Source organism: Bombina bombina, chromosome 7 (assembly GCF_027579735.1).
Source record: "Bombina bombina isolate aBomBom1 chromosome 7, aBomBom1.pri, whole genome shotgun sequence".
NCBI classification, from domain to species: Eukaryota; Metazoa; Chordata; class Amphibia; order Anura; family Bombinatoridae; genus Bombina; species Bombina bombina.
In genome coordinates, this window is record NC_069505.1 from 207,601,191 (window position 1) to 207,616,359 (window position 15,169).

The 15,169-nt window shown below is 39.1% G+C and overlaps 1 protein-coding gene across 1 annotated transcript in view; it reads left to right on the forward strand.

The window, feature by feature from the left end:
- The window catches only part of IRAG1 (inositol 1,4,5-triphosphate receptor associated 1), a 306,114-nt gene that overhangs the window by 60,417 nt on the left and 230,528 nt on the right, over positions 1–15,169 (forward strand). Inside the window, exon 4 of the mRNA XM_053720588.1 lies at positions 4,327–4,500. Within this exon, the coding sequence (XP_053576563.1) occupies positions 4,327–4,500 (174 nt within the window). The remainder of the gene's footprint in view (positions 1–4,326; positions 4,501–15,169) is intronic.

A 15,169-nucleotide genomic window follows, 5' to 3' on the forward strand; every position in this document is an offset into this window, starting at 1 on the left:
TGTCTCTCTCCCCCCCCTGTGTCTCTCTCTCTTAACCCCCTTGTGTGTCTCTCTCCCCCTGTCTCTGTCTCTCTCTCTGTCTCTCTCTGTGTCACTCTATCTCTCTCCCCTGTCTCTCTCTGTCTCTCTCTCCCCTGTGTCTCTATCTATCCCCCCCTGTGTCTCTCTTCCTTTCTCCCCCCTTCTCTCTCTCTTCCCCTTGTGTCTCTCTCTCTCCCCCCTGTCTCTCTCTCCCCCTGTGTCTTTCTCTCCCCCTGTGTGTCTCTCTCTCCACCCCCTGTGTCTCTCTCTCCACCCCCTGTCTCTCTCTCTCCACCCCCCTGTGTCTCTCTCTCTCCCCCCCGTGTCTCTCTTTCTTTCCCCCCTGTGTCTCTCGCTGTCTCCCACTCTGTGTCTCTATTGCTCTCTCCCCCCTGTGTCTCTCTCCTCCCCTGTGTCTTTCTCTTCCCCCCTGTGTCTATCTCTCTTTCACCCCTGTGTCTCTCTCCCCCCTTGTGTGTCTCTCTCCCCCCCTGTGTCTCTCTCTCTCAACCCCCTTGTGTGTCTCTCTCCCCCTGTCTCTGTCTCTCTCTCTGTCTCTCTCTGTGTCACTTTCTCTCTCTCCCCTGTCTCTCTCTGTCTCTCTCTCCCCTGTGTCTCTATCTATCCCCCTGTGTCTCTCTTCCTTTCTCCCCCCATCTCTCTCTCTTCCCGTTGTGTCTCTCTCTCTCCCCCCTGTCTCTCTCTCCCCCTCGTGTCTTTCTCTCTCTCTCCCCCTGTGTCTTTCTCTCCCCCCGTGTCTCTCTCTCCACCCCCTGTGTCTCTCTCTCCACCCCCTGTCTCTCTCTCTCTCTCCACCCCCCTGTGTCTCTCTCTCCCCCCCCCCTGTGTCTCTCTTTCTTTCCCCCCTGTGTCTCTCTCGCTGTCTCCCACTCTGTGTCTCTATCGCTCTCTCCCCCCCGTGTCTCTCTCCCCCCCTGTGTCTTTCTCTTCCCCCCTGTCTCTCTCTCTCTCTCCCCCCCTTGTGTGTCTCTCTCTGCCCCTGTCTCTGTCTCTCTCTCTGTGTCTCTCTCTCTCTCCCTCCTGTTTTAAGGGGGGGGGGGGCTTCATGGATTCTTGTACCGGGGCCCTGAGGTTTCTAGTTATGCCTCTGCACACATTAACACATAAATATATATGTATTTAAGCATTTACCTGTACATATATATTTACAGGGAACAGACAGTTCCCTATAGACCGCAATGTAAAGGCACTTTTCACCCCATACCTGCCAAATTTAAACCCTAAAAACTGCTTTGTGCAGTTATTTTTTATTTTAAAAAATACACTTTTTTTAAATAAAAAATTACAATATATTTTAATTTGGGGCCAATTGGAGCACTTTTTGAAAATTAACCAGAGATCTGATCTCTGGTTAATTTTCAGAGTGCTAATTGCTACCGCAAGCTCACGGTAGCATTAACCAGCCACTTGTAATGGCTGGTTATTTATTGCAAGCCCGTAAAAGGGGGAATTTGCACTTTTACAGGCATGCAATAAATTAGTGCTCCACTTGTAATCTAGCCCTACATTGCTTAGAGACTAACATGACAGGTGACACAAGACTACTGGCTAGATTACGAGTTTTGCGTTACGGTTTTAACGCTGAAAAAATGGCCATTTCAGCCTAAAACAGTAACGCAGCCATTACGAGTCGTGTAGCTGTACCGCAAGCATTTTAGCATGTAACGCAACGTCAATCCTGCACTCAAAAAAATAAGTGGGAGCTATAGATTAGGGTTTGGGCTTTAGGTAAAAGAGCTAAATGTCTTTTTTAAGGGCAATGTAAAAGAGCTGAATGCCCTTTTAAGGGCAACGCCCATACAAATGCCCTTTTCAGGGCAATGGGTAGCTTAGGATTTTGTTAGAGTTAGGTTTTTTATTTTGGGGGGTTGGTTATGTGATGAGTTTTACTGTTGGGGGGTCTTTGTATTTTTTTTATAAGGAAAAGAGCTGATTTCTTTAGGGCAATATAGGCTAGGGTTTTTTTTTTATTTTGGGGGGCTTTTTTATTTTTATAGGGCTTGTAATTTTAATATAAAGTTATGGGGGTTTTTTTGCGAAGAGGGAGGGGGCTGGCGGTTTAGGAGTTAATAGGTTTATTTAGTGTCGGTGATGTGGGAGGCCAGAGGTTTAGGGGTTAATAAATGTATTATAGTGGCGTCATTGTCGGGGAGCGGCGGAATAGGGGTTAATAACTTTTATTAGTGGCGGCGATGTCGGGGAGCGGCGGAATAGGGGTTAATAATTTTTATTAGTGGCGGTGATGTCGGGGAGTGGCGGAATAGGGGTTAATAACTTTATTTCGGTGTCTGCAATGTCAGGTTAGGCAGATTAGGGGTGTTTAGACTTGTGGTTTATGTTAGGGTGTTAGGTTTAAACGTAACTTTTTTTCCCCATAGTTATCAATGGGGTTGCGTTACGGAGCTTTTCATTCCGCGTTTCAGGTGTTTTTTTTTAACCCTCTCTCCCCTGTGATGTCCATGGGGAAAGCGTGCACGAGCACATATTCTCAGCCCTTGGATTTTGTGTGGTATGGAGCTTATGGCCACAATATCGCTCGCACAAGGAGCCTTTTCAGAAACTTGTAATGGCAGCGCTATGGAGGGTGAAATAACGCAACTTTTGTTGCGTTCGTTTTGCATCCTCTATTGCGCAAAACTCGTAATCTAGGCGTACGTTTGCTGATGAGTGTGGACAAGACATGTGCTGTGCACAATAAAAACTCCAGCCATTTATTTTTCTAGAAGTATTTAAATAATAGTTGTGAACTGGAAAAATATTATTTTCAAAAGTTTTCAGTTTCATGTTCATTTAATTCAATTCAATTATAGAAAACTATGATACTGTGTTAAAATAATTTAAGATGTATATAGTTCATGTTGCTAATCTAAAAAAAATCAGATTGTAATATTTATTTTATACACATAGACAATGATGCAATGTGTTTTACATAAAATATATACTCTTAATACTGTTTGATTACTCAGTTACATTGGTTACCATTTGTTGATACGCTTAAGAGATATGAAACCCAAAACATTTATTTCATGATTCAGACAGAGCATGTCTTTTTAACTAAATTTCCAATTTACTTCAATTATGAAATTGACTTTGTTCTCAGGGTATCCTTTATTTAAGAGAATACCTAGGTAGTCAGTCCGCATGTGTCTGGAGAACTCTTGGCATCTGTATTACAGGAATGCTTTTGAGCATGTTTAAAAACATTCTTACAAAACTGCTGCCATATAGTGCTCCAAACAAATGTGTGTTCCTGAGCCTACCTACCTGTTTCTATTACCAAGAGAAAAAAAGTAAATTTGATAATAGAAGTAAAGTGGAACATTTCTTAAAATTGTATGATCTGTATGGGCCATAAAAGAAGCATTTTAGGTTTCACATCCCTTTAAATTATGACAGAAATATCTATTTTTTCAGCTTGTTATTAACCTTTAAAGTGTGTACAGCAGGAAGAACGTCTTATCATATACAATGGTTGCTTTTGTATATACAAAGCTACTCTGCAAAACATAAAGTAAAAAGAAAACAATATAAAGCTTGATAACAATACTCACAAGGATAAGCCTTGTCTGAACCAGAAATGTCTGATTGCAATGGTATTCTATGAATTTGCCATTGGCACTCAGTCTTACTTTAAATACTTATCATTTAAAGGAACTCTAAAGCCTAAATTAAACTTTCATAATTCAGTTATTGTGTGCAATTTTAAAAAAATGTTTCCAATTTTCTGAGGCACCAGCTCCTAGTGAGCATGTGCAAGAGATTATAGTATATACATACAGTATGTGAGTCTGTGATTGGCTAAAGGCTGTTACTTGATGCGGGGGTTAGGAAAAATGGTAAGAAATTTAAAATCTATGACTCATTTAAAATTAAGACTAAGGGGCCGATTTATCAAGGGCCGAATGGCCCCTGATGCCCCTGTGTCCGCGTGAGCCTTCAGGACTGCTGCTCCAAATCTGGTCCGCTGCCTCTGAGGCTGCGGTCTGCAATCCGTCTGATCCTATACATTCGGGTTGATTGACACCCCCTGCTAGCGGCCGATTGGCCGCGAATCTGCAGGGGGCGGCATAGCACAAGCAGTTCACCAAAACTGCTTGTGCAATGTTAAATGCCGACAGTGTATGCTGTCAGCATTCATAAATGTCTGTCGGACATGATCGCTAATTTGTATCATGTCGAATAGACAATGATAAATCGGCCCCTAAGTGCTATCACACTGTCGTTTTTATTATGCTGTTGTTGATTATGCAATTCTACCGTATTTAATGTTCCATTAATCATCAGACACTAACGGGCACGTGATTGATCTGGTGCGTGATAGTTTACCTGATGTCAGAATATCTGAGGATGATATAAAGAAAAACCTGGAATTGCTGGAGGAAGCAAAGAAAGTTAGTGAGAGATTTCTAACCAGAAGAGGAAGGCGATCAAGATGCAGTCTATCCGATTCCCCCACAGGTAGGCAGCATTAGCACATACAGTGAATAATATTATTCTCTGCATAACCTGTAATACATTTGTATGTGTGGACAGCATATTATATATATTTCTGTGCAAATTGCCACCACATATATGCACAATATGATAATAGATTATCTCTCCATTTTAGCTACCAAAGCTGTCATATTAAGAAAAGAAGCAGCAATTGTTTTGGTTTCTTATATGCAACTCTACTGAATCAGTGTCAGATGGTTCAGAAACTGTTTTATACCTAAAGTGATGTAAAACATTTTTTGAGATTGTAATATATAGAGCCATATTACATGTGAGTAAAAAGGGGTTTATTGCGTTTGTTTGCATGCGTTGCGTGTGGCGCTCGTATTACAAGTTGAAAGTAAGCTCGATCGCTTGAGCACAAAGGAAGTTAACGCTTGTCAGGATAGTGTGTCCTCAGCGTTCTGGTTAACTGTTTCACGAAACAAAAAAATGTCACAAAACACAACAAAAATACATTTAACCCCTTGATGTCAGCAAATAGGTAGAGGGGGGAGGGTTAGAGAGCTGTTTGGGTGGGGGGGGTCAGGGAGGTTGGGGGCTAAGGAGGTATCCTACACTGCAGAATATATATATATTTTTTTAAAAAGCCTTTTATTTTAGTACTAGCAGACTTTAAATACATATGTACACACATATAAATACATATGTACACATATAAACATATATATATATATATATATAAAACACACAAAGAAAGTCCAGCACTCACTTACAAGCTCTCAGCTAAGATTAAAAGCAAAACTGGAAGAGTTAGTTACCGCATCTAGCCAAATGGGACAAGCCCAGGTACCACGTCAAGGTCTCTTCCAAAACCTGGGTCCCTAATACAGCCATACAATGCAATTAGGGACCCAGGTTTTGGAAGAGACATTGACATCGTACCTGGGCTTGTCCCATTTGGCCAGATGCGGTAACTAACTCTTCCAGTTTTAGATGAGAGTTTGTAAGTGAGTGCTGGACTTTCTCTGTGTGTTGTATTAATGTATTTTTAATTTTCCCTATGGGCCTGGCACCCAGGCTTGTCTGGGGTTAACTGCCTGTGGCTCTGGAGACAGCACAGCTTCCAGAGAGTGTTATAGCACCCAGGGCTGAGCATGTTGCAGGGTCATGGGATGTGTACCCAGTCAAGTCTGAGAGTGCAGCCCCCTTCTGTGTTTTGTATATGTCTTGGGTGATTACATAAGTCTGTGAACCCTGACTTGTTCCCAGTTTGTTTGATTGAGAGCTTGCATTGTATGGTTGTATAAGGGACCCAGGTTTTGGAAGAGACCTTGACGTGGTACCTGGGCTTGTCCCATTTGGCCAGATGCGGTAACTAACTGTTCCAGTTTTGCTTTTAATCTTAACCGAAAGCTTGTAAGTGAGTGCTGGACTTTCTCTGTGTGTTGTTTTGTATGTATTTTGTAATTATCTCTATGGGCCTTGAACCCAGGCTTGTCTGGGGTTAACTGCCTGTGACTCTGGAGACAGTACAGCTTCCTGAGAGTGCTATAGCACCCAGGGCTGAGCATGTTACAGGGCCATGGGATGTGTACCCAGTCCAGTCTGAGAGTGCAAGCCCCTTCCATGTTTTGTATATGTCATGGGTGATTACATAAGTCTGTAAACCCTGACCTTGTTCCCGGTTTGTTTGAATGAGAGCTTGCATTGTATGGCTGTATTAGGGACCCAGGTTTTGGAAGAGACCTTGACGTGGTACCTGGGCTTGTCCTATTTGGCCAGATGCGGTAACTAACTCTTCCAGTTTTTCTTTTAATCTTAAATGAGAGATTGTAAGTGAGTGCTTGACTTTCTCTGTGTTTTATATATATATATATATATATATATACATGTTTATATGTGTACATATGTATTTATATGTGTGTACATATGTATTTATGTGTGTATATATGTATTTACAGAGATATATACACATATAAACACATAAATACGTATGTACACACATATAGACATATATAAAAGTACATTTTGCAGTTAAGTAGATGAAAACATGTAAAAACATATTTATGCAATATTCATATTTAATAAAGTGTTATACTGTGTATTTACTGTAAATATTTCACATTTCAATGTTCTGCACATAAGGGAATATGTTGTAAGTTTTTTTAGAATAGCTATTCCTATATATATATCTGTATATATCTATACCTATATATAATCATATATATATATATATATATATATATATATATATATATTGTACCAAAATACCATCAGATACAGTATATGTAGAAATATGTATTTATGAATAAATAGAACATATGCTGTTATGTGCAGAACATTGGAATGTAAAATATATTTATATTTTCATGTCGGGTTAGTGCACATATGCAATCAGGTTTGCAATCACGTTTGCACGGGAGTGGGTTTTAGTTTTTTTCCACTTTTTTTTCTTCTTTGACTTCTATGGAGGAATCCGTGCATAATATTCAAAGTTTGGCTTTTTGCGCACATAGGCCTAGATTTGGAGTTTGGCGGTAGCCGTGAAAACCAGCGTTAGAGGCTCCTAACGCTGGTTTTAGGCTACCGCCGGTATTTGGAGTCAGTCAAAAAAGGGTCTAACGCTCACTTTTCAGCCGTGACTTTTCCATACCGCAGATCCCCTTACGTCATTTGCGTATCCTATCTTTTCAATGGGATCTTTCTAACTCCGGTATTTAGAGTCGTGTCTGAAGTGAGCGTTAGAAATCTAACGACAAAACTCCAGCCGCAGAAAAAAGTCAGTAGTTAAGAGCTTTCTGGGCTAACGCCGGTTCATAAAGCTCTTAACTACTGTGCCCTAAAGTACACTAACACCCATAAACTACCTATGTACCCCTAAACCGAGGTCCCCCCACATCGCCGACACTCGATTCAATTTTTTTAACCTCTAATCTGCCGACCGCCACCTACGTTATCCTTATGTACCCCTAATCTGCTGCCCCTAACACCGCCGACCCCTATATTATATTTATTAACCCCTAATCTGCCCCCCACAATGTCGCCGACAGCTACCTACACTTATTAACCCCTAATCTGCCGTCCGCACGCCGCCGCCAGCTACATTATAGCTATGTACCCCTAATCTGCTGCCCTAACATCGCTGACCCCTATATTATATTTATTAACCCCTAACCTGCCCCCCACAACGTCGCTGCCACCTATCTACAATAATTAACCCCTAATCTGCCGACCGCAAAGAGCCGCCACCTACATAATAGCTATGTACCCCTAATCTGCTGCCCCTAACACCGCCGACCCCTATATTATATTTATTAACCCCTAATATGCCCTCCCTAACATCGCCGACACCTAACTTCAATTATTAACCCCTAATCTGCTGACCGAATCTCGCCGCTATTCTAATAAATGTATTAACCCCTAAAGCTAAGTCTAACCCTAACACTAACACCCCCCTAAGTTAAATATAATTTAAATCTAACGAAATTAATTAACTCTTATTAAATACATTATTCCTATTTAAAGCTAAATACTTACCTGTAAAATAAATCCTAATATAGCTACAATATAAATTATAATTATATTATAGCTATTTTAGGATTAATATTTATTTTACAGGTAACTTTGTATTTATTTTAAACAGGTACAATAGCTATTAAATAGTTAAGAACTATTTAATAGCTAAAATAGTTAAAATAATTACAAATTTACCTGTAAAATAAATCCTAACCTAAGTTACAATTAAACCTAACACTACACTATCAATAAATTAATTAAATACAATACCTACAATTACCTACAATTAAACCTAACACTACACTATCAATAAATTAATTAAATACAATACCTACAAATAACTACAATGAAATAAACTAACTAAAGTACAAAAAATAAAAAAGAACTAAGTTACAAAAAATAAAAAAATATTTACAAACATAAGAAAAATATTACAACAATTTTAAACTAATTACACCTACTCTAAGCCCCCTAATAAAATAACAAAGCCCCCCAAAATAAAAAATGCCCTACCCTATTCTAAATTACTAAAGTTCAAAGCTCTTTTACCTTACCAGCCCTGAACAGGGCCCTTTGCGGGGCATGCCCCAAAGAATTCTGCTCTTTTGCCTGTAAAAAAAACATACACTACCCCCCCAACATAACAACCCACCACCCACATACCCCTAATCTAACTCAAACCTCCCTTAAATAAACCTAACACTAAGCCCCTGAAGATCTTCCTACCTTATCTTCACCTCACCGGGTATCACCGATCGGTCCTGGCTCCAAAATCTTCATCTAAGCCCAAGCGGGGGCTAGACATCCATCATCCGACGGCTGAAGAAGTCCAGAAGAGGCTCCAAAGTCTTCATCCTATCCGGGAAGAAGAGTAGATCCGGACCGGCAACCATCATCTTCCAAGCGGCATCTTCTATCTTCATCCGATGAGGACCGGCTCCATCTTGAAGACCTCCATCGCGGATCCATCCTTCTTCTCCGACGACTAGACGACGAATGACGGTTCCTTTAAATGACGTCATCCAAGATGGCGTCCCTCGAATTCCGATTGGCTGATAGGATTCTATCAGCCAATCGGAATTAAGGTAGGAATATTCTGATTGGCTGATGGAATCAGCCAATCAAAATCAAGTTCAATCCGATTGGCTGATTGGATCAGCCAATCGGATTGAACTTGAATCTGATTGGCTGATTCCATCAGCCAATCAGAATATTCCTACCTTAATTCCGATTGGCTGATAGAATCCTATCAGCCAATCGGAATTCGAGGGACGCCATCTTGGATGACGTCATTTAAAGGAACCGTCATTCGTCGTTCAGTCGTCGGCCAGGATGGATGTTCCGCGTCGGAGGTCTTCAGGATGCTGCCACTCCGCTCCGGATGGATGACGATAGAAGATCCCGCTTGGATGAAGACTTCAATCGGATGGAAGACCTCTTCTGCCCCGCTTGGATGAAGACTTCTACTGGATGGAGGACCTCTTCTTGCTCCGCTTGGATGAAGAATTTGGCTCGGCTGGGTGAAGACGACTCAAGGTAGAGAGATCTTCAGGGGCTTAGTGTTAGGTTTATTTAAGGGGGGTTTGGGTTAGATTAGTGGTATGTGGGTGGTGGGTTGTAATGTTGGGGGGGGTATTGTATGTTTTTTTTTACAGGCAAAAGAGCTGAACTTCTTGGGGCATGCCCCGCAAAGGGCCCTGTTCAGGGCTGGTAAGGTAAAAGAGCTTTGAACTTTAGTGATTTAGAATAGGGTAGGGCATTTTTTTTATTTTGGGGGGCTTTGTTATTTTATTAGGGGGCTTAGAGTAGGTGTAATTAGTTTAAAATTGTTGTAATATATTTCTAATGTTTGTAAATATTTTTTTATTTTTTGTAACAGTTCTTTTTTATTTTTTGTACTTTAGTTAGTTTATTTCATTGTATTTATTTGTAGGAATTGTATTTAATTTTTTTATTGATAGTGTAGTGTTAGGTTTAATTGTAGATAATTATAGGTATTTTATTTAATTTATTTATTGATAGTGTAGTGTTAGGTTTAATTGTAACTTAGGTTAGGATTTATTTTACAGGTAAATTTGTAATTATTTTAACTATTTTAGCTATTAAATAGTTCTTAACTATTTAATAGCTATTGTACCTGGTTAAAATAAATACAAAGTTACCTGTAAAATAAATATAAATCCTAAAATAGCTATAATATAAATATAATTTATATTGTAGCTATATTAGGATTTATTTTACAGGTAAGTATTCAGCTTTAAATAGGAATAATTTATTTAATAAGAGTTAATTAATTTTGTTAGATTAAAATTATATTTAATTTAGGGGGGTGTTAGTGTTAGGGTTAGACTTAGCTTTAGGGGTTAATACATTTATTAGAATGGCGGTGAGCTCCAGTCGGCAGATTAGGGGTTAATAATTTAAGTTAGGTGTCGGCGATGTTAGGGAGGGCAGATTAGGGGTTAATACTATTTATTATAGGGTTAGTGAGGCGGATTAGGGGTTAATAACTTTATAATAATAGCGGTGCGGTCCGCTCGGCAGATTAGGGGTTAATAAGTGTAGGCAGGTGGAGGCGACGTTGTGGGGGGCAGATTAGGGGTTAATAAATATAATATAGGGGTCGGCGGTGTTAGGGGCAGCAGATTAGGGGTACATAGGGATAATGTAAGTAGCGGCGGTTTACGGAGCGGCAGATTAGGGGTTAAAAATAATATGCAGGGGTCAGCGATAGCGGGGGCGGCAGATTAGGGGTTAATAAGTGTAAGGTTAGGGGTGTTTAGACTCGGGGTTCATGTTAGGGTGTTAGGTGCAGACGTAGGAAGTGTTTCCCCATAGACAACAATGGGGCTGCGTTAGGAGCTGAACGCAGCTTTTTTGCAGGTGTTAGGTTTTTTTCAGCTCAAACAGCCCCATTGTTTTCTATGGGGGAATCGTGCACGAGCACGTTTTTGAGGCTGGCCGCGTCCGTAAGCAACTCTGGTATCGAGAGTTGAAGTTGCGTTAAATATGCTTTACGCTCCTTTTTTGGAGCCTAACGCAGCCATTCTGTGGACTCTCAATACCAGAGTTATTTTAAAGGTGCGGCCAGAAAAAAGCCAGCGTTAGCTACGCGGGTCGTTACCGACAAAACTCTAAATCTAGCCGATAGTGTGCAAGCAAAAACTTGTAATATGAGCTCTACACAACTCACGCAAAAATCATCTAGCAGAGTTAGCGTGCGAGTGGGGGAGAGCATTAAATACGGCTCCAATTGTAATTTGGCCCAAAATTATTTCATAAAATTGTTTGCAGTATACTTTTATTGTTTTTTTTTAGTAATTTAACTGTAAAAATTGTGGGCTTTCCAACTCTGAGAACTGGTTATACATATTACTGACTTCTCAAACCTGCTACTTTTCTGTCCTTAATTGGTATCAGCAGAGGTGATAAGATGCTACAAAACAATACTGTTTGCCAACAAAATGACAGTAACAGGCCTTATCTACTCCAGTAACAAGTCCAGGGAGACCCTTAAAGGGACACTAAACCCAATTTTTTTTCTTTTGTGATTCAGATAGAGCATGCAATTTTAAGCAACTTTCTAATTTACTCATATTATCAATTTTTCTTCATTCTTTTGGTATCTTTATTTGAAATGCAAGAATGTAAGTTTAGATGCCGGCCCATTTTTGGTAAATAACCTGGGTTATTCTTGCTGATTGGTGGATAAATTCATCCACCAATAAAAAAAGTGCTGTCCAGAGTCCTGAACAAAAAATAAGCTTAGATACCTTCTTTTGCAAATTAAGATAGCAAGTGAACGAAGAAAAATTGATAATAGGAGTGAATTAGAAAGTTGCTTAAAATTGCATGCTCTATCTGAATAACGAAAGAAAAAATTTGGGTTCAGTGTCCCTTTAAAGGGATATAAAACTCAAAAATTTACTTTTGTGATTCAGACAGAGAATACCATTTTTAAAAAGATTCCAATTTATTTCTCTAATCAAATTTGCTTCATTCCCATGATTTATTTTTTTATAGTGGGCCTTTTTTTGAGTAATCGAAAACTCCGCTAGGATTTTCATTTTTGCGCTTGTGGGGTTGCGTTTGTATTCCAAAAAAACTTATTTTGCCCTAGTGTTAACCCACAGAGCACGAAAAACCTAACTTAAAGGGATTCTTAATCCAAAATCTTTATTTAAAAACCATGACTGTAAAACTTAGGAGCCCATATTTGGTTTAGAACCTGGGTTATGCTTGCTTATTGGTTGGCTGAATGTAGTCACCAATTAGCAAGCGCTATCCAGAGTGCTTAACATAAAATGGGCTCCTAAGCTTTACATTCTTGCTTTTTAAATAAAGATACAAATAAAAAAATAGTAAGCACAAAACAAGGTGAATGTGGGATTCAAAAAGCAAATAAGATACAAAATAAAAAGTGAATAAACAGACCTTATTGCTTAAAAATATTTATATAAAAAAGGGAGCAATCTCCAACAAAGCAACAATGAGAATTAGAAGCAGGAGAGTTCAAATGCAGTTCTTAAAAGATCTTTTCCTCAAAGAAAAAATATATTTCATAGTGTTAGAACCCTGAGTGACTGAAAAGCATTGTTACTTTGTTTTAAATATAGTGTATCTGTATATACTTTTTAAATAAATCATCCAAGAAACTGATCCTGCATTGCCTTTGAGTTATAAACAACGCTATAATATCTCAGAGCTGGATTTAAGCTCTGGAGTGTGTGAGTACCATAAAGTTATTGTCAAAGACATTTTATAAATCATACAGTATTGCGCTATGAAATATATTCTTTTTCTTTGAGGCTTTAAGCATGTATTCCCCTATAGAGATCAATGGAGATACAAAAGTGGAAAAAAAAAAATAATACTGGAGATTGCGCAAACGCCATCGCCTTTTTGCATTCCATATAGAAGTCAATGGAGAGAAAAAAAATGTTGAAAAAACAAATAAACACCCATCGCGCAAACAACATAGCATATTCGCATTATAAAATGTGAAATATTTACAGTAAATACATACTTAAAATCTTTATTAACTATGAATATTGCCTAAATATGTTTTATCATGATATAATGCACTTATATATATGTCTATATATGTGTGCATATATATTAATGTTTTCATATGTGTATATATGACTGTAAATACATATATACACATATAAATACATTACTATATGTGCACACATATATAAACATATATATATATATATATATATATATATATATATATATATACAGGTAGCCCTCAGTTTACGCCGGGGTTAGGTTCCAGAAGGAATGGTTGTAAATTGAAACCGTTGTAAATTGAAACCCAGTTTATAATGTAAGTCAATGGGAAGTGAGGGAGATAGGTTCCAGGCCCCTCTCAAAATTGTCATAAGTAACACCTAATACAATATTTTTAAAGCTTTGAAATGAAGACTTTAAATGCTAAACAGCATTATAAACCTTATAAAATAATCACACAACACAGAATATATAATTAAACTAAGTTAAATAAACAAAAACATTCGCTAAATAGCATTATAAACCTAATACAATAATCACACAACACAGGCTTCACTTGCATTTTTCTGCAAACAGTTCTTTTTATGCATTCCAATCTGGACTGATTTATAGACAGGAAGATCTTGTTCCTTTGAAATCTGCTCGATAGCTCAGGTCTGGTTAAACAAATTAATTTCAGCTTGCTTGGCTTTGCTGCAACACAAGCGGACAGCTCCACCTACTGGCTATTTTAATAAATGCACTGCTTCTCAATGCTTTTCAATAGCAGTCACATGACTGGAAAAAAAGGTTGTTATTCTGAAACAGTGTAAATTGAACCGTTGTAAAACGAGGGCCACCTGTATATATATATATATATATATGTATGTGTCTCAATGTTAAAGCCATTTGCCTTCCTTTTTTTTTTCTAACAACCGAGATCTCATATCTTTGAGCCCTTGGGGCCTATTTATGATAGTGCGAACGGACTTGATCTGATATTTGTGGATCATGTCCGCTGCACATCAATAAATGCCGACAGCATACGCTCTCTGCATTTATCATTGCACCAGCAGTTCTTGTGAACTGCTGGTGCAATACCGCCCCCTGCAGATTTGCGGCCAATCTAGCCGCTATCAGGGGGTGTCAATCAACCCGATCGTATTCGATCGGGTTGATTTCTGTCAGCCGCCTCAGAGCAGGCGGACAGGTTATGGAGCCGCGGTCTTTAGACCGCTGCTTCATAACTTCTGTTTCCGGCAAGCCTTCAGGGGCATCAAGCCCCAACAACGTTTAAAATTATGGGGAGGTGAAAAGAGAGATGAAACCCTTCACATTGCACAAAATATAGAAATATAGGACATAGTAGAGGATTTTAATCTCACTTTTCACCTCCCCAAAATTTTAAAAGTTGTTTGTTTTCCCTAGGAAATCAGCTACACCCAGTAGCAATTCAACCTACTCCCAGCTGATGAGTGGCAAAATACCATAAAACAGCTATCCTGGGATTGTTCTGAATTGCTGTACTAACCCTGGCTAAGTCTAAAAACTATGTATACAGCGATGCTATAGCTTAAAGGGAATCTGCCTAAAAAGCAGATTGTAGCAAAAAAGTGAGACATTATAAACCTCATTTGCATATCTTACCCAGAATCCTTTGTTGCATGGGAAACAATTAAAGGGACAGTATACCTTAAAAATAATGTTATATAATTCTGCACATAGTGCAGAATTATATAACATTATTTAGGTGCTATAGCCATAAACGCCTTTTTTACCTTTTAATTTGCTAAAAATATGGCGCTTTTACAGACCCGCTCTCTGCTCTCTGCTGAGCGGGTCTGTTATTTTTAGTCAGCGCATCGGGCCAGCTGTATGGTCACAGCACTGCCCGACCGCGCCATAAGACTAAGTGCAGCTCGCTCCTGTGACAGGAGCGAGCTGCACTTAGTGCTATGGCGCGGTCGGGCCGGGCTGTGACTATACAGCTGGCCCGATGCGCTGACTAAAAATAACAAACCCGCTCAGCAGAGAGCAGAGAGCGGGTCTGTAAAAGCGCCATATTTTTAGCAAATTAAAAGGTAAAAAAGGCGTTTATGGCTATAGCACCTAAATAATGTTATATAATTCTGCACTATGTGCAGAATTATATAACATTATTTTTAAGATTTACTATCCC